The 26999-nt window shown below is 40.6% G+C and overlaps 1 protein-coding gene across 4 annotated transcripts in view; it reads right to left on the reverse strand.

Moving 5' to 3' along the window:
- Positions 1-26999, reverse strand: part of LOC306982161 (FERM and PDZ domain-containing protein 4-like) — an 88984-nt gene that overhangs the window by 16445 nt on the left and 45540 nt on the right. For 3 of the 4 annotated variants that reach the window (XM_079581972.1, XM_079581969.1, XM_079581971.1), the window contains exons 2-9: positions 20408-20524; positions 14181-14332; positions 10008-10110; positions 7477-7522; positions 7098-7202; positions 5549-5656; positions 3560-3688; positions 184-303 (exon numbers count right to left, since the gene is read on the reverse strand). In XM_079581972.1, the coding sequence (XP_079438098.1) occupies positions 184-303; positions 3560-3688; positions 5549-5656; positions 7098-7202; positions 7477-7522; positions 10008-10110; positions 14181-14332; positions 20408-20524 (880 nt within the window). Of the gene's footprint in view, positions 1-183; positions 304-3559; positions 3689-5548; positions 5657-7097; positions 7203-7476; positions 7523-10007; positions 10111-14180; positions 14333-20407; positions 20525-21647; positions 21935-26999 lie in introns of those variants that run through there. The other variant, XM_079581970.1, reaches the window with a different exon arrangement.

Genomic DNA, 26999 nt, shown 5'->3' on the forward strand with positions numbered 1-26999 from the left:
AAGAGAGAGCGGGAGAGAGAAAGAAAGAGAAAGGAAGAAAGAAAGAGAGAGAGAAAGAGAGAGAAAGAGAGAGAAAGAGAGAGAAAGAAAGAAAGAAAGAAAGAAAGAAAGAAAGAAAGAAAGAAAGAAAGACCAGCACAAACCAAGTAAATGGCGTGATAACCCCCCGGGCCGGGCACTCACCTGCACGTAGAGGTATTCAAAAGCCACGGCGTCTCTCCGCAGCAGCTCCACCGGGTCTCGGGGCATAAAACTGATCCGGAAGAAACACTTCATCTTATCGGAGCCGGGCCGCTGGGTCACCTGAGGGCACGGTGGAGACACACACAGCTCACAGTCATTTATACGCCGCCATCTTTCCTCTTTTATTACAAGAGAAAGATTCATTTCAGGCAGAAGACGAACAGCGGCCATTAGACTCATGGACTATAGGCTCCGTCTGCTTCAAAGGTTTCAATGGAATCTTTAATTAGCTCAGCAGCGAGAAGCACAATCTGAATTTTGAATCGATAAACACTTAAGCAATCAGTGATGCGAGTGCTGTACATGAGGAATAAATATTCAAGTACTTTTAATTTTCTCACTACAGTGTTGAGCAATGAAACAGGTTCACACCGATCTTTCAGAAGCAAAAGGTAAATTAATGATGAACTGTATGTATAAACAGTGTACATTTCAGTCAAAGTAATATTTTTGGTGACTAAGCGAACTTAAAAGTTGTCTGTGAGAATGAAACTGTGACTATAATGTCTTGATATTTGCATTGATGAAAAGAAGAGACTAAAATCATCCACACTTTCAAAGAGAAAGAGCCTCATATCCTTTAAAGTGATGGTCTGGAAGTCTAAATGTTTTACAAACTTAAAAATAAGTAATAATATGTATAGATTTCTTTTTTTTTTTTTAAGTCCCTCCTTCCCCGATCTCAGCAACTAATCAGGGTCTAGTATCCTCCCGCGTTGACCAATGAGACGAGCTTTTCCTGTGAACCAGCCTATCAGGTCCAATCAGGAGGGAGGGGGAGGAGCTTGATCCTAATTTTGTAAAATAAGAAAGGGCTAAAGAGGGGAGGAATTTTGAGAATTTACTTTCAAAGTCCACTCTATCTCTCCTCACTTTGCAAACTTACAGACTATCACTTTAAATCCACTCTATGCTTTGTTCACGTGGAGAACAAACATGAGGAAGAGGACCTTGATTAAATATGATTAATGTAAAGTCGACTAAATTACTCTCCGGTTCTGTGGCGCAATACACACTGATGGAATCACAAAGAAGAAGCTAACAGGCTAATGGGCAAAGCTAACAGCGGGCTTGCACCACTTTAGCAGTATTTACCATAGATATCATATAATAAAGGCAAGATGTCTCGAACTGCTGCTGGAAAAGGGAGGTCGACGTCCGCACACGGCGGCCATCTTGCCACAGGGAGGGAGCTCACTCGTAACATTGTGTTTTATGGTACATGTACTTTTTAAATAACCATAATTTGCTCAATTCTTTACCGATTTTCAAATGGTTTGGTCTGTAATAAACGAAAATCTTTATTTCAACATGTTCCAGATTACAACGAGGATTTGAGTTCGTACCTTACTGCAGATACCACAGAGCTCACCAGAAAGCTTCTCTGTGGCAAGATGGCCGCCGCTAATGCCGAGAGTGAGTCCGCCTTAAGACGTCTAGCCTTTATTATATGATATCTATAGTATTTACAGCCAAGTTTGAGCGAAAAAAATGATCTCTATTGTGTAACTGAATGTACAATATCCCTCTGTCCATTTGTCTTGTCTGTCAGCGTAGTATTTACTCTCACGGACAATTAATGAGTATAAAAAACGCAACATGCTACGACACCTGCATGAGTTACTTGGCTCTGCTTTAATACTGTAAATACAAATATCAACTGTTTTAGTGACTTCCCTCTTTCAGACGGTTTAAATAAACGGTTTATATAATATATATTCACTCAGTTTAGAGCAGGGGAGCCCAAAGTGCGGCCCTCAGGCTCCTTTCCACTCGGCGCACAGAGATGGAACTTTTTACAGTACAAAGTTTAATAATAATTCCTAATGATTAAAACCTCAAAGACTAACATTTTAGTGTGAGACGGAGCTGGCATTATGGTTCCAAGCCTAAATAAAGGCATGGGGACCTGGTCTTAAATGCACCCAAAGGTAATCTTGACAGTGTTGACCAATATTCATTATTCATCTTCTTTACCTGAACAAACATGGAGAGTTGCACATGTAGCAGCTCCATAGTTCGAGTTATCGATTAAACTAAAGTAAAACCCCACAGTCTCACCTCTCCCTAACCCTCGTCATTAAACCTAATCCGGTCCTTTATTCCGGTTAAAAGCGTCTGTTGAAGATCCATTCTCACATCCAGACCCGCCGTGTTGAATATTAATCTCGCCCTCTCCTTCCCGCCTCTCTCTCCCTCATCAGCATGAGGCGCCCGTCGTGGCTAAACGTGCGGCGTGGCGCGGGGCCGGCGCCTGCTGTGCCGGCGCTGATAAATGACACCAACTTAGGAATGCACTTTGAATACAGAGGAGGGAGAGCGCAGGGAAATGAAGGGGGCGCTGGATAATGGAGGCAAGTTTAACGGAGGTGCCTCAAAGATTATCGAGCGCAACAAAGATGGAGTTCAGAAAGTTAGTAAGTCTTTTAACCTCTGACCCCTCACCTTAACTGAGAGCATTTTCTCCAGTTCGGCTTTGCCCAAATCTAAAAGCTCCTCAACTGGAGAGTTCAGAGCCCATAGGTAATGCCTCATCTATAAGTCACATTTTTTATGTCTTTGCTTCTCTTTTTTTGTCATGTTTTTGTAGTTTTTAAGACATAGTTTTGTTGTTTTTTAGTCCTGCTTTCATAGTTTTTACCTAGTTTTTTCCTAGTTTCTTCATAGTTTTTTCATAGTTTTTTCATCGTGTTTTCATAGTTTTTTTATCATTTTTTTCATTGTGTTATCGTAGTTTTTTTGTCGTGTTTTCATAGTTTTTTCATTGTGTTTTTGTAGTTTTTTCGTAGTGTTTTCTTTTTCTTTCGCCGTATTTTTGTAGTTTTTTCACCATGTTTCCATAGTTTTTTTTGTCATATTTTTGTAGTTTTTTGGTTGTGTTTTTGCCAAAAAAATGTCATGTTTTGTAGTTTGTTTTGTTGTGTTTTCCTAGTTTTTTGGGTCATTTTTGGTTGTATTTTCGTCAAGTTTTTGTCCTTTTCTTGTTTTGGTTGTTGCTTGTTGCTTTTCCGGCAGGTTTTCGTCGCCATTTTGACACTTTTTTCTTTTTCCAAGAGGCTTTTACATTCGGGTTAAGCCAAACTCTAAAAAATGTGCTCAGTTCAGGTGGGAAGAGGGTAAAACCCTGTCAGACCATCTGGTTTTGGAAGTTATGTTGGAACTTAATTGAGCGAAACCATTATTTACTTTTTCTTTCATCTTGTTTTGTAAATCGACGTTACTAAACAGCACGGTGTCCCTTACTAAGAAAACTCACCCTCATTAGCCACAAGAATAAAACGAGCTGTGAAAGTAAGGAATAAGGATTTCTCTGAACCTGAGTGAGCATTTCCTGTTCGTGCAGCAGCAGCAGCCTGGTCTCGGCCTCTGCCCTCTGCTCCAGCATCAGGGAGAAGTGCTCGATGCATTTGATGGACAGTTTCTCCTGCAGCGTCAGAATCACGTCCTATAGAGACCAGAGGCAGAAGCAAGAGGCAAAGTCAGCAGCAACGCATTCACCACACAGCGACGTATAGATCTGTGCATCACCAGACGCATCTGCAATTGAACTGTTTGGTTTTTCAGCACAGGACTCACACGGGAGGTTTAGCTAAAGCGCTTCACAAGGCAGTTTTGTATTCCAGGCTTGTGTTTTATATTTATCTCACTTTTATCATATTATATTTGTGTCTGTGATCCAAAGCAAAACCCTGTAAATGCTATCAGAAAAATAAAAACAATCAAAACAAAGTAAAGAAAAAGCAGTACAATAGACAGTAGGGTCAAAAAAGGGCTTTAAAGTTTTACATCAAGTATTGTAGAAGTCAGTGGTTCTCAACTGGTTTGACATCGGGACCCGGGTGATTGTATTACATCAGTTAAAGGTGCATTATGCAACTTTTTAGGTGATTTTTTTTTAAAATATTGACCTTTTAGTGACTCAGTGGCATTAGGTGTGCAGCATGGTACCTTTGTTTTCCCTCACAGTGGCCTCTATGACGCTCCAGAATCAATTGTTTTGGGGGTTTCTGGTACGAACCCCTAAAATAATTGCTCCTGAAGCGTCATAGAGGCCACTGTGAGGGAAAACAAAGGTGCCACGCTGCACCCATAACGCCACCGAGTCACTAAAAGGTGAAATGAGCGCAAATATTAAGATTTTTTTTTTCACCTGGCACGCTGGCATCCCAGGGTGGGTCCCGACGCCAAAACCAGTTGAGAACCACTTACTTATACGATACAATACTTGATGTAAAACTTTAAAGCCCTTTCTTGACCCTACTTGCACCCATAAGCAACTGGAAACTCAAAGCTCAAAATACACGCATATACAGTCTTTTTTTTCACATTAAAAGTTACATAGTGCATCTTTAAATGTAATACCATATACCAAATATAATACAATTTATTGACAGATTAGTGCAGTAGCTATTCTGCAAAAGCTATCAGCACAATCTGGACTTCCTTGTAACCTGCGCCTGGATCCTGTTTGTGGACTTCAGCTCTACCTTCAACACAGCTCTGCTCCAAGACAAGCCTAACACTCTGACTCCCTCTGCCAGTGGATGTGCTGGGGAATCTAGGATACACTGACCATCAGCTCCATATCCCTCAGGGCTGTGTACTTTACCCCTTGCTCTTCTTCCTCTACACCAACCTCATTAGGCTCATCTTCTCTACCCACCTCTGCTTACAATTCTTGTCCAGAAAAGTTGGCGCCTCTTAATGTCACTAAGAGGTAATGCTTTGGAGGCCAATATTTCAAAAGCACAAACTTTGACGCCTCCTGAAAAACGCATCCCCCTGGCCATTTAAACAGATTCTGCTTGACAGTTTCAACCAGGAGGGTATGAAGTTGACGCCTGCTGAAAAATACATCCTCCGGCTGTTTAAGTCTTCAAGCCAAAGCACTGGCTCGTTTAATAGCAAGAAAAATAGCAAGGCTTCGAAGCAAATACAGGCAAATACTCGAAACACATGTCACTTCAGTATACTAATCACTGCACAGACCATTTGTGGGGAAAAGTCGATACCAAATATATGCAAATGCTTGTCAGAACTTGAAAAACGTGGAGTGCGCTCTATTGCTTCGTAAACAAGACGCATAAAGGCATGTCACACCCGATTTGAATAAGCAGAATTGACAGCCTCAGAAGCTAATTAAACTCCTGTGAAAAGTCTGGAGAAGTTGCCGACTGTGGAAAGCTGCGAGGGACAATTTGGAAAAGAAAAAGAAATGAATTGCTTTTGCTATAATTATCCATGCTCCGTAGCCTCTTAGTTTGGTTGATTCGGGCCCGAGGGGGAAGCTCGGTGAGACACTAACCTTAATGGAGGTGCTGCTGTCGAAACGGAAGGATTTGGTCTGCCCGTTCTCCAGATAAACCTTCAGGACATTTGGCATGAAGAGGAGGGAGTTGTCCTTCACTGGGTTCTGCGAATACGGAAAGTGAATTAGTGAACTTCCAGGGAGTTAAGAAAGTGAGTCACAGAAAGTATAATACGACGGAATCCATATTTTAATGTGGGAGACTGGGCTGGTCGAGTCTGGAGCGCCCTCTGAAGGCAGCAGAAGGAGTGGCACTTTACAAAACACTGAAAAACAACTTTGACTTTCAGCTATGGTGATGAACCCACTTTGCATCATGTTAGCATTATTCATTATTTATGTATTTATGGGCTGTTGAACCACTTTGCTCCTCTCCATGTCTTTGTATCTTTATTTAGTAGAAAACTATATTCATAATTCAGCATTTGTTAAAGGTGTTTTTTTGAAGAATTAGAGAAAGTTTAAATTTTTCTCCACTTTGTTTTTCCCTTTAACTGCTTCAAACATGACCATATATGGGCAATTCCAGAGATGCCGTCTGTATCTATATCACTTCCTCAAATAAAAATAACTTTTCTGCCCAACATTTCTTCATTATAATTGACTCTGTGAATAACTTCAAATCATAACAACGCCGCCCAAGAAGTGACTTCCTGTCTCAATCCAACACGCTAAAATAAAAGCACCGTCTTATTCATTAGTTCAACTTTCTCTCTGCCTAACTATTAACAAGCAAAACACTTATATGTGTATGTGTATTTGATTATATTCTTATAATGTTGCAAGTACCTGCTGAACTAATCAATGAGACGAGCTGTGTGCTTTTATTTTGGCGTGCTGGAACGAAACAGGAAGTCACTTCTTGAGTCAATTGCTGTTTCACCGAAATAAAATGATAATTATGCAACTGATGTTATCCTTCTAAATAACTCATTTTCAAAAGCATTAAAACCCGTCATATGCTCTTTAAAGGGGCTAGATGCAAGTTAGCCACTTTATACTCACTACTGCCACCTCAGGTCATACGTGTAACTGCACCTTCTATATTAAGCTCGTGCATGGCGGCACCTTTTTGAGTGACAGTGCAGGATTTTAGAGGCGGTTGTGGTGAACAGGTCTGGCCTATTACACATAAGGACATTGTTGGAACATGTAGGGGGAGAAAAATACATAATTTTAACATTTTTAAACTCCGTATAGTCCCTTTAAGGTAAACATTACTTATGATAAATATTTACTGTATTGCAGTATGTATCGGATCGTGACAAAAGTGGATCGTTCCAGCTCTACTTTTGAATATTGAAATGTCCCTCATTCCTCTGTTTAAAGGAATATTTGCAAAATTAAAATTAAATATACAGTTGTTGGTTTTTTTGCATTTGTGCCTTTGAAAATATAGTATTAGATCATTACAAAGCTTTACATGTGACTTGCTCCAATATGATTCAAATTGTCCCGAGCACTCCAGCCTGAACAGGTGCAGCGTAATGTGTGAGAGGATATCTGGCATCAACAACCGCGGGAAAAGGTGAAAGAAGACACTTACTGGCACCTGCCCGTTGATGATGACCTCCTCCGCGAAGCGCACTTTGACGGGATTGGATTTGAGCATGGCTTTTTTGGCGGCACTGATGAACGCCGATTTAGGGGACTGAGGGAAGAAAGAAAGGCAGATGTCCAAGCAGATAAATAAATAAATAAGCAGCAAAGAAACGGACAGATGGGCAGAAAGATGATGAGAAAAAAAAAACGTGATAAAAATAGATCTGGGACTGGACAGCGTGTATTGAGAAATGGTTATTATAAGGGGAAATCAGGGCACAGTTAGGGAGTATAAAGAGGGACAAAAACGAGTCTAAACTAGGGCAAAATGAGGACTAAGAGGTCACTAAGTTAGGGTCAATGTATCAAATTGAGTTACTTACAGGAAATGGTTGTACAACAGTCAACAAAATGGACTCTTTGCAGCTCCTAAACAATGAGAGACAAAGGAATGAAGATAAGGATGAGACAATAACTGGAACAATTCTGGTATACTTTTTGTTCTGTACTTAAAGCTGTGCTATGCAACTTTTTATGTGGGGAAAAAAAGTTTATATTTGTGTGTATTTGGCCTTGTACTGACCCAGCAGCTGCATCAGTGGTCAGCGTTGTTTACTTTCCATCACGGTGGTCTCTACAACGCTCCAGGATCAATTATTTGGAAGGTTTTCATTGCTGATGGACCCTCTCACTAGAAAACCTACAAAACAATTGATCCTGGAGCGTTGTAGAGACACCGTGATGGAAATTAAAGGCACCATGCTGACCACTCATACAGCTGCTGAGTCACTACAAGGCCAAATACACACAAATATCAACTTTTTTTTCCACATAAAAATGTCCATAATGCAGCTTTAGGTACTTTTCGACCTGTGGCATTAGAAGGTCTTCCATTAATAAAGAATTTTGCAGAAAAAGTTGAATAATGCACCTTTAATCTTGAAATATCCCACAATTACACAACTTACTTTGGCTAAAAAATAAAGGAGAAGTAAAGTGGAGGTAAATTGGTGGCGTTCACAATTTAAAATGTGATGATGTCATAGTGTCAGGTGGAGCAGGGGCCAATACAACTCTATGGGAGAAATACAGTTTTTGTAAGAAATCTCCAAAACGAAAAATTAACGAATGGTTACTGGACAACATCATGTTCATGTTATTGAATACTGTCACCACTTTTGGACGCCTTTCAGGTAAAATAAGTAAAATAAGGTAAAATAAGTTTTATATTTGTGTGTATTTGGCCTTGTACTGACCCAGCCCAGCAGCTGCATCAGTGGTCAGCGTGGTGTATTTACTTTCCATCACAGTGGTCTCTACAACGCTCCAGGATCAATTATTTGGAAGGTTTTCATTGCTGATGGACCCTTTCACTAGAAAACCTACAAAACAATTGATCCTGGAGCGTTGTAGAGACACCGTGATGGAAATTAAAGGCACCATGCTGACCACTCATACAGCTGCAGGGTCACTAGGCAAGGCAAGTTTATTTGTAGAGCACAATTCATACACAAGGCAATTCAAAGTGCTTCACAGTTGCATAAATATAAGAAAACAAATACAATCAATAAAAACATCAGCATAGAATTAATCAATTACAGTAAGAGGCAAGAGTGTAGATAAAAAACTTTCTGTTATATCCATTTTTAAGTCTTGTTTAGATTCGCTCTGTCTTGAGAACTATTTTAAGTCTTGTTTTGACTCGCTCTGTCTTGAGCACTATTTTTAAGTCTTGTTTATACCACCTTACAAGATCAAATCCACACAAATATCAACTTTTTTTCCCACATAAAAATGTGCATAATGCAGCTTTAAATACTTTTCGACCTGTGGCATTAGAAGGTCTTCCATTAATAAAGAATTTTGCAGAAAAAGTTGCATAATGCACCTTTAATCTTGAAATATCCCACAATTACACAACTTACTTTGGCTAAAAAATACAGTAAAGTGGAGGTAAATTGGAGAAAAAAATGCAAATAAATGTTTATCTGTCATTTATTGAATTATAAGTTGATATAGTCAACATATAGGTGGTGTTCACGATTTAAAATGTGATGATGTCATAGTGTCAGGTGGAGCAGGGGCCAATACAACTCTATGGGAGAAATTCAGTTTTAGTAAGAAATCTCCAAAACGAAAATTAACGAATGGTTACTGGACAACATCACGTTCATGTTATTGAATACTGTCACCACTTTTGGACGCCTTTCAGATAAAATAAGTTTTTGTTTCATGTGGATTCTTCCCAGGGGCGGACTGGGACTTAAAAACAGCCCTGGACTCTGACCAGTCTGGCCCAAATTACCATTATAAAAATCTAAAAGCTCCTGAACTGGAGAGCAACAGTGTAACGCCTCATTTGAAAGCTAAGACCTACAAGAGTGATTGCAACTTTTTGTCATGAGTTTGTTGTTTTTTCATTACTTTTGTGGCTTTGTTATTGTGTTTTATCAGTTTTTTGTGGCTTTTTTGTTGCTTTTTTCATTGCTTTGTTGCTGTGTTTTCGTCCGTTTTTGGTGTTGTTGTTTTTTTGTCATGTTTTTGTTGTTTTTTGTCATGTTTTTGTTGTTTTTTGTCATGTTTATGCCACGTTTTTGTCACATTTTTGTCGCTTTTACAGCACATTTTAGTCCCGTGTTCGTTTTTTTATTTTGGCGCTTTTCTTTTGAGCATTTAGATTTGGGCAAAGCTCGGTTATGGTGTAAGATAAGAGGTTAAGGAGAAAACTGAGAGGCCAAACCAGTGGCCCTAGAGCCAGTGGCCCTTCTGTGCTCTTCCAGAATGGACATATGGCCAGTCCGCCCCTGATTCTTCCAGTAATGACTGAGATATTCGCCAAAAGCGTAAACTAAAAAATCTGCAGTTCGCCAGTTACCACAGTTACCATAGTTACCATCAGGAAAGTGTTATTTACCTGACCAGGTCGATGACTCGCTCTCTCGGGGCTGAACCCACGGGCTCATCGTTGATCATGATAATCTCGTCACCGGGCAGAAGCCTCCCCTCAGACGGACCACCTGGGCACAACATGTACAAATTAATATTCTCGTAAATGGGTAGACACTGTTCAAGAAGACTTTAAAGAACCTAATAATACTGCATGTGAACCAACAACCACTACGAGAACTAAAACTAAACTAGATATGTTTAAAACCATCATTTGGGTTTTTTTCGATGAACTTATACAGTAAAAATGCTCGAGTAAATGCTATCATTGTAAAAGAAATTTAGATTTAATGCCAGTTTTAATCCAATTTAAAGAGACTAGAAGTAAGCTCTGGCCATTTTATACTCACTACTGCCACCTCAGGTCATACGTGTAACTGTAGCTTCTATATTAAGCTCGTGCATGACGGCACTTCAGACCCAAAGTAACAACTTCTTGAGTGACAGTGCAGGATTTTTGTTGTGGTGAACAGGTATGAGCTCATTCTACACATTAGGACATGTCTGGAACATGTAGGGGAGGAAAGTACTTAGTTTTAACAATTTTAAACTCCGTATAGTCCCTTTAATGCTTTTTAATCACATTTACCCCCCACCTGAACCGAGCACATTTTCTCTAGTTTGGCTTTACCAAAATCTTAAAGCTTGAAAAAAAACAACAACAACAAAAAAGCAGCAAAAAAGCAATGACAAAGCAACAAAAACTTGAAACAAAAAGCGCAACAAAAAATGACAAAAGAGCATAAAAAACGTGCAGGAAAAGCAACAATAATGGAACAAAAACATGACAAAAAAGCAATGACAAAGCAACAAAAACATTTCAACCTGAAAAGACTCACAGACAGAATGTGTAAGGAAGTTTTATTGAACATGGATCATGATTGGGGCTCATTGCATTGACGATATGGAATGAATGGCGATGATGGATGATAGGCAGAATCTAGGGGGGGGTAAGAGGTTAAAGGGACTATACGGAGTTTAAAAATGTTCAAACTAAGTATTTTCCTCCCCCTACATGTTCCAGCCGTGTCCTACTGTGTAGAATGAGCCCAGACCTGTTCACCAGAGACTGCAGTTACGCATAAGACCTGAGGTGGCAGTAGTGAGCATAAAATAACATGTATCTAGTCTCTTTAAGGCCTGGGTTTTGGCACAATCCATGCTTTTTAATGAAACCCTGATTAAACAAACACCCTTGTGAAACTAGTAGAAGGCAGTAAACAAGAGTCAACAAGAGAGTCAAGCCTTAACTTAAACACCGTAGCACCGATGTCGACACAGCACTGTTGCCTCGTTTGATTTTATTTTAATTTCGCCCTGATTTGCCACACAGCTTCGTACACTGCACCCATGTGTGGCTCCTCGCTCGGCTGGCGACATCTCCATTCAGAATATTTATCAGCTCAGTTGTCTCGTTAGCGTTTGGCACTGATTGATTGCAGAGATGGCTAATCGCGGCGCTGACAGCCGACGCTATAGCGCTCTGGAATCCAGCCACAAACCAAAACAAACTAAACTCATTTGCACCGCCGCGCTCGTATAAGTTTGGCCAGGACTTATATAGGCCGGGGGAAAGCTACGGTCAGCAAGTGCTATACGCTTTAGCTGAGAGCGGAGCTGGGAATGTGGGACTGATACACTTTGAATTAAGACTCGTTTCGGGAAAAATGGTCCAGTGCAGTGACAGGACATGGAGATGTAGCTGACCACAAATGCAACGTCCAGTGTCATTGAATGTTTTTATGAAGAACAACGCTGTGTCAACGGAAAATCTGTTGCATAAGTGAGAAACACTGGACACACACAGATAATATAACAGGCTCTGGATAAATGATTCGAACTATGAAAGAAAAAGCAGGAAGGAAATTCTGGTAATTAAAGTAAATGAGGCACTCAGTACTACTGTACTCCCCCGCCTTAACAAGCACATTTTCTCCAGTTCGACTTTATCCAAATCTAAAAGCTTCTCGACTACAGAGCAACAGTGTAATGCCTCATTTGAAAGCTAAGACCTACACAAGTGAGCGTAACTGTTTTGTCACATTGTCGCCACGTTTTTGTCACATTTTGACGGCTTTTTGCCACTTTTTTGTGATATTTTTGTCACTTTTTTGTGTTATTTTTGTAACTTTTTAAAAAAAAATTCCGCATTTTTGTCATAATTTTGTCCCTTTTTTTAGGCTTTTCTTGGTCATTTTTTGGTCATATATTTTTGTGTTTTCATCCCCGTTTTCGCCACTATTTTGATTTTAGCTTTTAGATTTGGGTGATGTCAAATGTCGAGAAAATTATGCTCAGCTCAGGTGGGGGTTAAGAGGTAAAGGATTTTTTTTTTTGGCCTGGGTAAGAGTTAGAGTGAGACATTCTGCAAATTGTTGGTACTCAAACCCACAGCTCTGTGGACAGAACAGTGCCCTATCGTGTGTGCAGCAGCCTTAAATGGACTATATGGAGTTTAAAAATGCTAAAACTAGGTACTTTCCTCCCTCTACATGTTCCAGCCATGTCCTAATGTGTAGAATGAGCCCAGACCTGAACTGCTTCTAAAACCCTGCACTGTCACTCATAAAGATGTTAATTCGGGTACTGCAGTTACTCGTAAGACCTGATGTGGCAGTAGTGAGTATAAAATGACCAATCAAACCAACAAAATAACTCAGTCAGACCAGGAAAAAGTCAAAATGAGTGAAAACCTCTCAAAACAAGATCAATATTCCCAATTCAAGTCATTTAAACCAATGCTTGATATAACTTTTTGTATTGTATAATGTGTAACTGACCTTCTGGACCTGCATTTGGATGTAAAGTAAGCAACATGAAACAATGATATTCTTTTCTGGCAGGATTACAGATGGACCAATGAGCCATCGCTTTGACCACCGTATTGGCTGCACACATGGAATTATTGACTCACAAATTCCTCGTGTGTGCCAGCGCTTACTCTGCCCAAGCACCACCTGGACAAGAGCGATGCTGAATCCCGGGACTAAAATAGACCTGAACTCTAACTAAAACAGGGCGAGGTGTAAAAGTCTTCATCACGAAAGGACTCAGTTTTAAAGCTGCATTATGGAACTTGATATGAAGTTGATATTAATGCGTATTTGACCTTTTAGTGACCAAGCGGGCGTATGGTGGTCAGCATGGCAACTTTACTTTACTATAGGACGCTCCAGGATCAGCTGTTTGGTAGGTTTTCTCTGCTGACGAACCCTCTCAACAGAAAACCAGTGAGAAACAATTGATCCTGGAGCGTTGTAGAGTAAAGAAAAGGTGCCATGCTAACCACTCATACAGGTATTGGGTCACATGAAGGTCAATTACGCAAAAATATGAAGTTTTTTGTTTAGTTTTTTTTGCAAGTTGGTCATTTTATGCTCACTACTGCCACCTCAGGTCTTACGTGTAACTGCAGCTTCTATATTAAGCTCGTGCATGACGGCAATTCAGTCCTGAAGTAACAACGTTTTGAGTGACAGTGCAGGATTTTAGAGGCAGTTGTGGTGAACAGGTCTGAGCTCATTTTACACATTAGGACATGGAGGAACATTCAGGGGGAGGAAAATACTTGGTTTTAACATTTTTAAACTCCGTACAGTCCCTTTAAGGAAAAAAAAACATTTAAATTATATCATAATAATGAGCTAACATCTTACCGCCCGGCTGAACTGAGTCCATTTTCCGGTATTAAACCAATTCGGTATTAAACAGTATAATGCCCCATTTGAAAGCTAAGACCTACAAGTGATTGTAACTTCGTTGCCACATTCATTGTCGCCGTGTTTTAGACACATTTTTGAAGTATTTTTGTTGTTTTTTTGTTTGTGGGTTTTTTTGCCACTTTGTCTTGCGTTTTCATCATGTTTTTCTGTCACTTTTTTGTCATTTTCTTGTGCTTTTTCATTGCTTTTTTGTTGTATTTTCACCTTTGTTTGTCACATTATTGCTGCATTTTCATCCTCGTTTTTGTCACGATTTTGCTGCTTTTTTCCCCCAAAGCTTTTAGGTTTCGGGAAAAGCTGAAGTGGACAAAATGTGCTCGGTTCAGGTGGGGGTTAAGACAGTAAGAAGAGACATGCAAAGGCTTGTAGTCTGTAGTCACACCTCTCTGTACAATCATTTCAAAACGACCCGTTCTCACCTGGAGTGACTGAGCGGACGACCACAGGCTTCTCGCTCCCGGCCACGAACCCAAAGCCGAGCACGGGGTCCCTCCTCATCTCCACCAGCCGCGGGGCGGGGGGCAGCCCATCCAGGTGCACCTCCTCCAGGGAGCTGCTCTGAGACACCTGGCTGCAGGACACACAAACAGGAGGGAGATACTTAAACACAGTCTCAAAACAACAAGAAACATTCTGTGTGTTGTGCATTTCCAAACTGTTCTCTTCTTCTGATGATGATGAGGCTATGGTAGCGATTCTCACGGGCGGCAATTTCCTAAATGAACCAAACACCAAAAAGCGGTAGAGATTTTGCATACATTTTCATTAATTACGTTCACAGCCACTTAATCCAGGTGGGATTTATGCCTGTGTTATGGGGTATCGGGGAGGTTAACGACTGCTATAAAACCCCACAGAGGCCGTATAAAATGTCGCCTTATTTTTGCTTGTACGGGCCGAGAGGCTGTTAATGAAGTGGTGATAACAGGGCAATAGGATCTAGGACATGGTTACACTATGGACAGTAAGGACATTACACCCAACTTTAGACCCTGAGACCTGATTTAGCTCTGATGATGTCAGATTTGGGACTCTAATACTGCCAGACATGCGATTTAAATTAGTAAATGTTATGTAGCTCTAGATAGATAGATAGATAGATAGATAGATAGATAGATAGATAGATAGATAGATAGATAGATAGATAGATAGATAGATAGATAGATAGATAGATAGATAGATAGATAGATAGATAGATAGATAGATAGATAGATAGATAGATAGATAGATGACCGTTAGTGTGAAAAGTTTGTTTATATAGCACATTTAAAACATCATTACAGGCCAATCCCTCACAGCTAGTTCCTCCTGACCAAGATCCAAGCACAGATGTGGAGACGGACCCCCACTGCTGCAGACAGGCCGCCCCAGGCCAGCAATGCTGCTGCTTGGACAATAATATGCATCGTATATTTTATGGGCATGAATAAAGATCTATCTATTTTATATGAACAAAAGCACGTCACATATTCTTCCAATTGGCAGAAATGATCAAAGTACTGGTCAAAAATGACTCCTACAAAAGTAGGAGTATTCATGTGGGAAATATGTATTTAAAGTTAAAAGTTAAAATTCTTTAAAGGAATAGGCCACCGTTTTTACATACTAAAATATGTTCTTACCTCACTTTAGACGTGTTAATATATCCCCGTCTGGTCTTTGTCCGTGCGCTCTGTCACGCAAATGGAGCACATACGCAGCCTCTCCCACATGTCATATAGCTCCGAAAAAGCTCACGATAGAAGCTACCAAGCTCTTCCACGTGTTCCCTATTTAAATAAAGTTACGTGAAGTGTTTTCATGCGAAGTATATTTACACAGAAATGTAACATGTCGATTTTATAAGCAGATAAAAAGGGGGACTATATTGTGAGGCGTAATGATACGAGGAGTAAAACGTCCGCGCAGTAACTCCTAAAGACTTCCCCCGCTCACTTCCGTCAATAACCGTTAGGAGTTACTGCGCGGACGTTTTGCTCCTCGTATCATTACGCCTCACAATATAGTCCCCCTTTTTATTTGCTTATAAAATCGACATGTTACATTTCTGTGTAAATATACTTCGCATGAAAACACTTCACGTAACTTTATTTAAATAGGGAACACGTGGAAGAGCTTGGTAGCTTCTATCGTGAGCTTTTTCGGAGCTATGTGACATGTGGGAGAGGCTGCGTATGTGCTCCGTTTGCGTGACAGAGCGCACGGACAAAGACCAGACGGGGATATATTAACACGTCTAAAGTGAGGTAAGAACATATTTTAGTATGTAAAAACGGTGGCCTATTCCTTTAAAGGTGCACTATGTACAGACGACATCTCGGGTATCACCCATATATGGTCATGTTTGAAACAGTTAAGGGGGAAAACAAAGAAGAGAAAAATTACTCAAATTATTCAAAAACTACTTTAACAAATGCAGAAGAATTATTGATATTGCTTTCTACCCAATGAAGATACAAAGACATGGGGAGGAGTAAAGTATTTCAATAGCTCATAAATACATAAATAATGGGGAATGCTAGCATCATACTACATGCTAAAGCTACAACTTCCGTTTTTTTGCTTCTGCTGAACAATCTGCTGTGAAATAATATCCATTTGGACCCAATTTAGACTTGACTTCATTCATGTGTGATAAACAAGTTCATATTCCACCAGAAAAAAGGCTAAAAAGAGTATAAGAGCATAATAGAGGCCACCGGAATGGAAAGTAAAGGCGCTAAGCTAATCACCCATACAGCTGCTGGGTCACTGAAAGGTCAAATACGCACTGATATAAAAAAAAAAAAAATCTTTCAAATGGTGAAGGAAAATTAATAAGTTCTCAACCAAATACAACTCAAGTGCGGTACAGATCACCCAAAAGTCTACTTAAGTACTGCACTGAAGTAAAAGTACTGACCTATATACCTATGTTAAAGCCACACTGCAGTCCACATCTCCGCTCATCTCATTTCACACGATCAGAGAATCCCCTTTGTGTGAACTGCCCTCGTCCCACCTCCTGACCCCTCCTCGGTGCCCCCGTCCAGTGAGATTAACCGTCCCGGGACAGAGGAGAGGCAAGAGATCATGGGGATTGGCGCGCGCCTCATTAACGACAGATTTATAGTGATCTCCCCTCCATATGCAGATCCCGGAGAGCACATAGACGGTGATAAACATATAGACCTGGAGTGTAATCAGGTTTTCTTTTATGTTCCAGTTTTCAAATGTGTCCTGGAGCGACGCTGTTATCAGGTTTTAAAGGAAGTCGACACGGAGACAGGAGGCTTGGTGGTTTTGCAGAGTACAATACTTGATGATGACTTGCTATTGTTACCAAATAAACTGTGATTCAGAGTCAATTGTCGTCAGTGCCATCTGGAGGTATAGGCAATATATCATCTGCAAAGGTAATATTGAAGTGTTTGGAAGATATGCGAAAATCTACAATATCGAGCTTGTCTCTCATGTCAGGAAATGTGGAAAAAATGTGGGGAACATTTTTAAAAAAAATGGGAGAAATTTGGGGTTTAATGGGGGACGGCTTAGGGGAAAAAATTAAAAAAGGGGGGAAATTTGAAAAAAAGGGAGAAAAAAAGGAAAATAAATAAATAAAAAGGGGGGATTTGAAATAAAAAGGGAAAAATTGGGGGGGGACATTTAAAAAATAGGGGGGAAAATTAAAAAAAAAAAGAAGGAAAAATTGGGGGGGAAAAGGGAAATAAACATTTTTTAAAAAGGGAAAAAATAGAAAAAAAAATGAAAATTGGGGATAAAATATGAGAAAATTCATAAAGAATGGGGAAAGTGTTTTTTTTTAAAAATAGTTTGTTCAAGACAAAAATCCTTTTTAGCGATAAAGCAATCTAGATCTAGATCAGGGGTCTCCAACAGGTGGCCCCCAGCCCAAATCTGGCCCTTGAGATGATTTAATCCGACACCTGACTTGTAGGGCACCAATTCCTGAGTATGTCAAAAAAAAAAAGTACGTCTCCAGCTCATTCCTGTGCGGAGTCATGAATTTTTTAAAGAAATAACCAGAATGCTCACTCCAGTCACTAGAGGGCAGCTTGAGTAAGGAATTCCACACGTGTCCAGCAGAGGGCACTGATAAACGATCAGGATATAAACAACACATTATAGCCATGTGGTAAACGGGTGCAATACAAGTGAAAGCTGTTTTAATAAACCTACAGTCTGGATCATTGTTAGTCATTTATTGAAAAAGGTTTCTTCAATAGAATATTCACAATCAAAACATATTTTACTGGAGTTTGTAGAAGTCTTATGAACAGGGATAGCAGGTTTTTATATGCTACAAGTCACGACGATGGGATATATTGTTTGCAGAAGCCTGAATAGCTAAGAAAAAGTGCTGCCTTTGAAGTATTTCCTTCTAATTGCGATTTCGATTCAATTGCATAATTTAAAGCCGTAAAATTTACAGCCTTTAAAGATTGATTATGTCGTCAGCACTGTTGATCACTGGCCCGTATATCTTTGGGTCAGTAGGTCACACAATGTCATCATGTGTAGAGAGCTGAGATCAGCATCTGTCAATTACTGTCCAATAATATGCTTCTCACACACACTAACATAATAAAAAATAATCTCTGGAGCCTCCGGTCTCAGCAGTGACGCCGTCCAATATAAAAGCACTTTAAGCTCGAGTGTTTGCATGTTTACTTGATCACAAATGAAGCCGGTCCCCCTGAATGACAAATCCACTAAAAACGGTGCAGCCTCAACGCGGCGACGGCTGAATACAAATCACCTGCGGAGTGGCCTTTAGCCGATAAACAAGATAAAAATAAAGGCGACTCCTACGGGGAGAAAATGGCTTTTACTGCAACAGATTGTCAAGAAGGCGCCCGAGAATACCAAGACAATGCAGGTGGATAATATATCGAGTGGCGAAAGGGATTGTAGCACCAGCAGTGACGCTAGCTGTTAAAAATGCGAGTAGTAAGAAAGTAGTAAGAGTGTCTAGGAATGTTGTAATAATAGTAGTAATTGTAGTAATAGTAAATGATCAGGACAACACTAAGGCCACAACTTTAATGAAAACAGTCTCTTGCAAACCTCTTTAGTGTAAAATTGCTGCTCCATAATTACAATCAGGGTCAATATTGTGCACTTTGAATCCTATCCTTTCAGCAGGTAAACTAGTTAAAGTAATGCTAGTAAATGAAGAGGTACACAGCTACTGTATATCGTATGCTACGCTGCCGTGTGCTGGGCCCCGAGCAGCACAGAGCAGGACAAGAACAGACTGAACAAGCTGGTCAAGAGGGCCGGCTCCGTCCTGGGCTGCCCCCTGGACTCTGTGGAGGAGGTGAGGGACAGGAGGGTGTTAGCCAAGCTCACCTCCATCATGGACAACACCTCCCACCCACTGCACGGGACTGTAGAAGAGCTGAGCAGCTCTCTCAGTGGAAGACTGAGACACCCTCAGTGCAGGACGGAGCGCTACCGCAAAGCCTTCATCCCCACTGCTGTCAGACTGTACAATAAGACTGTAAAGTAACATGTGCAATAATCTCTGCATCAGCTGCACTTTATTAACTCTTCTTCTTGAACGCCGACTGTAACAAGTGAATTTCTCCTTTGTGAGATCAATAAAGGTTTATCTTATCTTATCTTATCTTATCTTATCTTATCTTATGAGTAGTTGCAAAAGCAGCAGTACTAGTTATAATCAATCTCTCTTAAAGAACTTAACATTTTTTGTATCATTTTGTAGGGTAATCTTCTTTTTGCCCCATAAAAGTATGTTCTAAAGTAGGAGTTTGTGAAAATATCAGCCTGATGCATGAAGTTTTTTCGTCATATAGAGACTACAAAGGATGTCCGTGACGATAAAAATTCCCATTTCGTCACATTTTGACTAAAACGGTTCAAAATTAGGTATAGTCCCTTTAATAATGAGGTTCTTAGTCTCAGGGGTTAGATGTTTTTGGCTAAATTCCTGTTGGCCAGTGTAGGCCAGCATCTACTTCCTGTCCACATTTAAAAAATAAGATTAAAAAAAACAGAAGAAAACTTAAATAAATGCCAAGCCAAGCGCGTTTCATAAAGATTTGTTCAGATATTCAGACCATTTGTTGGCCCCAAATGAACATTATCCGTCAACGGCTAACTCTCCATAGGAATAAACAAGGACAGGAAACAGGAAGTTGCCTGTATTTGAATCTGATGAATGACCTATTAATAATCGACTTTGCGCTGCTGTGGTTGTTGTAAACCAGGCCGCGGGAACCTAGGGTGCTGAGGGCGCTGCAGCAACCCCTGGTGGAGAGTTTGCGAACTGCAGCCAATATTAATAAATAGGAAATTATGCACAGAAAAAGCGTTTTTGGGGTAAATTTTGTCCCTCAGCACCCCCTGACTAAAATATCTTCCTTGACCATGACCTTGGCAGGTGGTGATTGTAGAGGCGAATGGTTAGTCGGGTTTGGGGCAGCTCGTATTGGCTTACCAGCAGTGAATGTGGCGCGTAAATAAATAATGCACTGCGCAAACACTAAATCGACAGGGATGGAGATTTCTAGAAGTTTTGAGACTTGTGCAATCCTTTGAGCGGAAAAAAGTGCCGCATAATTCCAGTAGAAGCCAAGTCGTAGAAGCAGTGGTAGTAAAGCAGTATAATGAAAGTACTTACTTGGTGAGGTAGTCCTCTCTGGAGCTGTTCATACTGTCCCAGCTGTAGGGGGGCCCCTGCAGTCCGCTCCAGGTGCCGGGCCCGGGGGGAGGCCAGCCCGACGGTTTGTTCTTGTGGCTGAAACACAAGCGAAAGGAAAAAGATCAATCGCTGAACAGTAAAATACGAGACTGAATGGTTATTTAAGGCATATGAGGCGATCGCTTGGATTACTGGTAAATGAGTTGAAGAAATTGGAACTCTGAAGGAGAGAATGATGTAGCACTAAAAAGCCAATTTAAGTTTCAGCGTACATCGTTTCAGCTTCAGTGTGTAAATATTCAGCAAAGCGTTAAAAGTCTTTGGATGAATTATGCTAAGATTAAAGTCACAAAAAAGCAGAACATTTGATTCAAACAGGCACTGCATCAAAACCTAATTGAAAAGACTGGCTTTGCTTGGTTTGTGTGCGCCGTAAACAGATAGAAAATCCAAAAATAATGGTTCAAAGAAAATCAATTACACATTTCGTTGAGGTAATTCATGCATGGATTTGTTGAGTTTGTAGCATAAAAATGCATTTGGACCTTAAAATAGTATTAACAAACGAAATGTGCCTTTCTGAAACCTGCATAAACCCTGAATGACTGATTGCTATAATCAAAGTTTTCAATACTTCCTGCTTATGAAGAAAGCATATTGCATTTGAGTCAGTGGCAGTGGGCCAAACGTTAGCTTAGCTAAGTGAGTCCTATGAATTGCAGCTCTTGTTTCTTGTCTACCCCTGTTGAATCACATTACACAGAGCAAAAACTCAGAACATCAATACACATCAGTGCATTACAGAGATGTTTAACTGGATATTGGACAGAACTGAGGCAAAGTTAAAATCCTAATGATCCTAATTCTTGTTATATGTATTTTCTTCTTCCCATTTTTTAGTGTTTTGTGATTTGTCAATGATTCTATGTAGGCACTGCAATTGTGTTTGGATTTGTAATTTCTTTTCTAAAATCCACATTCACATTTGAAGCAAGATTTGCAAGAAGACTGGGCACCGAAATGCTGAGCTAATTCAAGAATCACATGCAGTTCGGATCATGGTTGTAGAGGTCTGAACTACATAAGATAAGAGCTTGTAGAGACAGGAGAGCTGCACAATACCACACATGCTGCAATTTCGATCCAGTAGTGAGAAAATGCACATAAAGCACATATTTGCAAATAAATAATTGGCAAAATCGTAATCCAAAATGCCTACTAGATGAGCACGTCATCCCCACAAGAATCCAGCCGATTTTGCCCCGCGCTCGGATACATCTCTCGGTCATCGCCTCCAATTCAAACAGGTTAATATCCCGTGCAGCTTCATTACAGATTGGCTAAACTTCCCCAAAATCCATAATAATGCGGGCGAAGTGTTAGCCTCCAAAGTTTTAAGGAGAAATCCACAAAATATCCCCCGATCAGGAGAGCTGGGCCGTCATTGTGAATCCGCGCACCAAACTGAGTAAAAACGCACTTGCTTCCCATCCTTTATCCAATAATCCTTTTCATCACAGCAAAAACAAATCCAGCCCATATTTGTGCTCGAGTGTGTGCGTGTGTGTGTGTGCGCCTGTAAACTAAGAGGATTTTCAAAGAGGAGCGGAGGGTGTGTTTGGAAAACCCCGGCCGCGCCATCTCCCCGCAGGACGCAACTCTTAAGGTTAGCATCAAGAAGAAGAAGCGCTTTCAGTCTTACGAATTATTCATGTCAGAAAGAGCCTTCTTCGGACCACTTTGGTGCAACCGCGTGTTCAGGTTAGGAGAGGGCTAGTCCTAGTTTAGGCCTGGTTTAGTTCTTGGCTTGTGCTTGGTATAGAGCATGTGTTCATGCATAATGTTACTATACTATTGTCGCCACAGCCGCCGTGGGGTAAAAAAAAAATGCGATTATACAAACTTAATGAAGAAAATACTGAGAATTTATCAAAACTTTTACAGTACAAAAAATACCTTTACAGTGTACACATTCCCTCTCATCTGTGCCTCATGAATTCACTAATTACTAAAGAGTTCCTAAACAAATGAACCTATCAGCTGATTCCATGCCCTCGCACACTTAAAGCAGAACAAAGTAACTTGTTTACCTTAATAAATCCTTTTCACAGTCCCTCTGGGGGTAATACAAGTGTTAATGAGGGATAGGGGGTCTTTCATCTCCCCCTGGTGTCTCAGGTCAGAAAACCACACTTGCAACTTCGCTGCTACTGGGTCAGAGCCACCAATACACACTAATGGAATCACGAAGAAGAAGCTAACAGGCTAACGGGCAAAGCTAACCGCTGGCTAGCACCACTTAAACAGTATCTACAGCCAAGTTTGAGTGAAAAAAATGATTGCTCCATTGTGTAATTGGATGTACAATATCCCTCTGTCCCTTTGTCTTTTCTGTCAGTGAAGTATTTACTCTCACGGACAATTAATGAGTAAAAAACCATACCATGCTACGACACCTGCAGTGGCGCTTATGGCCTCTAGGGGCATGAGTTACTTAGTACTGCTTTAACAACTAACTGTAAAACGGGTCAATCTTGACATCTCTACTCCCAACATTATCAACCACCTCTGCATTCATACACAGGCAATGCACAAAGCGAGAAGTTTATCAGTTTGTCTATTAGTCAATGAAAATATCTGGAGATTTTGGTCATTGTTTTACTCTTATTAACTACATTTAATTTTGTTTTAGTCTAATTTCAGCCTGCAGAAATATTACTTTGACTTGTAGTTGGCGAAATTAGCCTGGTTTGAGCATTTACCTGTGGCCTTCTTACATCATTTTAGTTTGATTCTCAGTCTAGTCCTGGTTTAGATCTTGTTTAGCCAAAGACTTTAGACCTGGACCGGCCTTGTTCACGTCCTGGTTTAGTTCTGGTTTAGTCCGAGTTTAATCCTTGGGAAAACCTCACACTTCTGGCTTGTATCTTGCTTTGCTTGAAGACAGCAGTTGTCAGTGTTATCATCACAAACGCTTCGACTCTTCAAACATCGCAAATGATAAAAATAAAGTGATGGAAATCCTGCTTTAGAAGACTGAAAATGCCAAATCCAAATCCTTGACTATATATTTTTTTGTTTTCATGGTCAGTACTCGCAGAAAAAAGTGTTTGTTGTTAAAAGAAATCGCTGGCCTCGGTTTGGAGTCTGCCGTAGTGTTTTTGTGCTTGAAAGACCCACAGTACTGAACTTGTCTTTCTGTCCAGCTTGCAATTACTCGATACTCTCCACAAAACAACTGACTCCTACTCTTTCAAACCTACAGCCTCACTCACGTAGGATATTGACACAATGAATGCCGTTTCATTTGTTGACTGAACTCACAAATAGTTTTAAAGTGGACACATGGAAAACTTTTCACATTTCCAAACTTAAAACTTCTCCATTGAGACGATTTTCTTTAGATGTTTCTCTTATTTACCTTTAGTGTGTCCAGGCCTGACTGCCCGCCTGTATATTAGGAACCCACTGGTTGTTTCTCATTCGCATTGATCCGCTGTGTCTCCTCCTTCACTGAATACGACCGCAGCTATTGACCCGCGCGCCGCCATCTTTAAAAACACTCATAGTAAACATTCAATCAGTGTGCGCAACGTGACTGAAATACTACCACCGCTCATTCACCGCGGAGAAAGCAGACAACTGTTTAGATTAGCTAATAATAGTGTTCCTTAAGGCGAGACGCTGCAGGTGAATAGGGAAAATAATTAACATGAGAGAGATCGGTTTGAAGCTTTTACTGTAGATGATACTGATATGCATATTAGGGGGAAATGTATTGTAAGTTTTCTGTTCTTTGCAAGAAAAAATGCCGGATTTGCTAATAGCAACAGAATCTAACAGTGGGTTTAAAGTGCATAGTTATATACACAATTATATATAAGATTTTGTTAAAGATTGTACCCAGCTTTCTTTAGTTTGGCCATTTTTGTGATGTTTATAGTTTCACTTCCTTATTGGACACCGACAGGAAGTGACATAGATGAAGGTAAGCAATTTTAATCTGTTGCCATGTTTAGTCAATGGGAAATGAGTGAGTCAAACTGTTTGTCACTGCCCTGGCCGTCCAAGAGGCACGATCTGTCCGGAAGTTCTATATATGGGCCTCCGGTCTGTAGCCAGTAACACGATACTTATTGTTTTAAACATTATTTTTAATTATAACGTTGATTATGGTGATTTCAATTGATATTTTTGTATTTATATGAAAAAATCGGCAGCGAACATCCTGGTGATTTCAAGTGACTCGGTGAAATGCATTTAAGGAGCATAAGGCTCTCTTTCTTTTTTTCCCCGTCTTTGTCATCTTGTGGTGCTTTGTGATATATCTATGCAAATCACAATGTGAGAAAAATACATTTTGAACCTACAATTTCCCCCAGGAGAAACGATGAATCAGTGAATATACATGCACACTCCTTATTTTAAATATTACATCATTTATTTGTTTCCAGGTGAGAGCAAACTGACCCAAAACATTAAAATGGAAATGACTAAATTTCGTGTTCATGTTATATTTCTTGTTTCCTCGACCTTACTCTTGCATATCACTTTTAGGGCTTTGATTGGGGGGGGCTCCTTAGATATTAATTAGCAATATCAATCAATCAAATGTTGCCTCGGGGACGGCCAGGGTAGTGACACTGCTATGGAATGTCACCTTCTACTATATCACTCCCTATCAGCAGCTTCAACATTCAAATAAAAAATCTGCCCAACATTTCTTCATTAAAATGACTGCTTCTGAACTTACACCTGATGTTTTCCTTCGTTTGTCTTTTCCATACTCTGACATTAAGATGTAAAGGGAGCAAACTCGCTAAAAATCTCCACATTGAGCATTGCAATGAAATGACTTTGCAAATGCAGGCCAACGTATAACTGAAAGTCCTATGTATTTTGTTGACTAATACCGGGCGGCGTGTTGAATGGGACCGGACAGAGGCCAGCTGGCAGCGCCCCCGGCTCTGGGCACATGCTCCTGTCAGCAGAGCCCTCCTCCTCTCCGCTGGACCAGAGTCAACAAACGTGCCTATACTTCAGCACTGACGCTGACGGATACGCTCCCGGCCCCACGGGGTCAACTCAGGTCTCGTGTGGGATAGATGCTGCTGGTTCATTTATGGACAAAACCAAAGCGCACGGAGCAACAAATAGAGGATCGCGTGGTCCGGCTGTGTCGTTCTCCAGGGCTGTACTGCCAGGAGGAGCATGCTGCAAATTAATTAGCAGAAAGACAGAGTAAGGGTTGAAGGTTCGTTAGCAGGAGTTCATAAACTCAGCGGTTGAATTCTCCAGGTTCTTAGCTTTACAATGATATACAGCATGCCCATATTAACTTAGATTTAGGAGGTAAAAGTTGTGTTTTTAGGCGTTGAGAGCCATAACTGCTGTCGGTTCAGTGTCAGATATTTGTAGCCGATACCCGATATTGTATTTTTTCCAGTATCGGCTCTGATATCCAGTACCAGCATCGGATCGGGGCATCCCTAGATCAGACCTGGAAATATCCGTGTTTTCTCTTGGTGTAGACCGAGTTACCTGCAATAGAGTTCGGGAAATTCCACAGTTACCATGGAGATCTGCCATCTTTGCAGCTGTTAGCATACATTTCCATAGACTAGCTAAAAACAGTATAAAAAGTGGGGGAAAAAGCCGTGGAACAGCTCGGTTACTGCTGGTAAATATATCTAACACACTGTGGTGTCCAAGTGTTTTAATGTGAACAATAACTCCAGTATTTTAACTTTTAAATTCTCCATTAGTTTACAATTGCTGCTAATCCCATACTTAGCGATATGACATCACATTCCCGAACTCTATACCTACTAACAGTGGGTGCTTTGGCGAGAGAGTCTCCCAATTTCCCTAAGATTATCACTACACGGCTTTTGTTCCACACTTTGATTTTTTTAATAACCGTTATAAAATATTAACAGCTAAATTTAAAGCCAAGACGGCACGAGGCATTTAAAATAGGGATTCGGACATTACTTTTTGCTCGACCAGCTCTGACATTTAAGCCTGCATTGCATTACTGAAAGGCAACGCTGAGCAAGCGCTTCAACCCAAATACCCAACATGATGGATGTTTTCAAGTCAAATTCTGGGCTACGAGCTTCAAATGAACAAGGCTCGGTAACGTTTCCTGAAGATTTGGCCTCTTCTAAAGGACTGTCCCAGCTCAAGGCACTTATGGGGAAAGTGTATAGTCTGGCGTTGCTTCCTTGTACGCGCCAGAGTCGTTGTTTTGTCGCTGCACTTGCACAAAAGCGAGCGTCTCCACACAAGACGCTTTAGCCTACATTATGACAATGCTTATCTACCCCCCGAGCGCTAAACTCCCGCGCCAATTCTCAACCACTTTACACTCTGCAGGATAACTGGGGTAATTTCGGCTCCAGTGCTTTTCAATGGGCTTTTTTTTTTCCACTGGTAAAAGCTGTTACAAGATGCAGCATCAAACTCCTGTCCCACAGATAGCAGATCGCGTGATGGACCGTGGAAATGCTGCACACGCTGAGCTGATGTGAACTGGGGAGCTTGTTTTCCCGAGATGGAAAGTCGCTGT

Source organism: Gobius niger, assembly GCF_951799975.1.
Source record: "Gobius niger genome assembly, chromosome: 23".
Classification (NCBI taxonomy): Eukaryota; Metazoa; Chordata; class Actinopteri; order Gobiiformes; family Gobiidae; genus Gobius; species Gobius niger.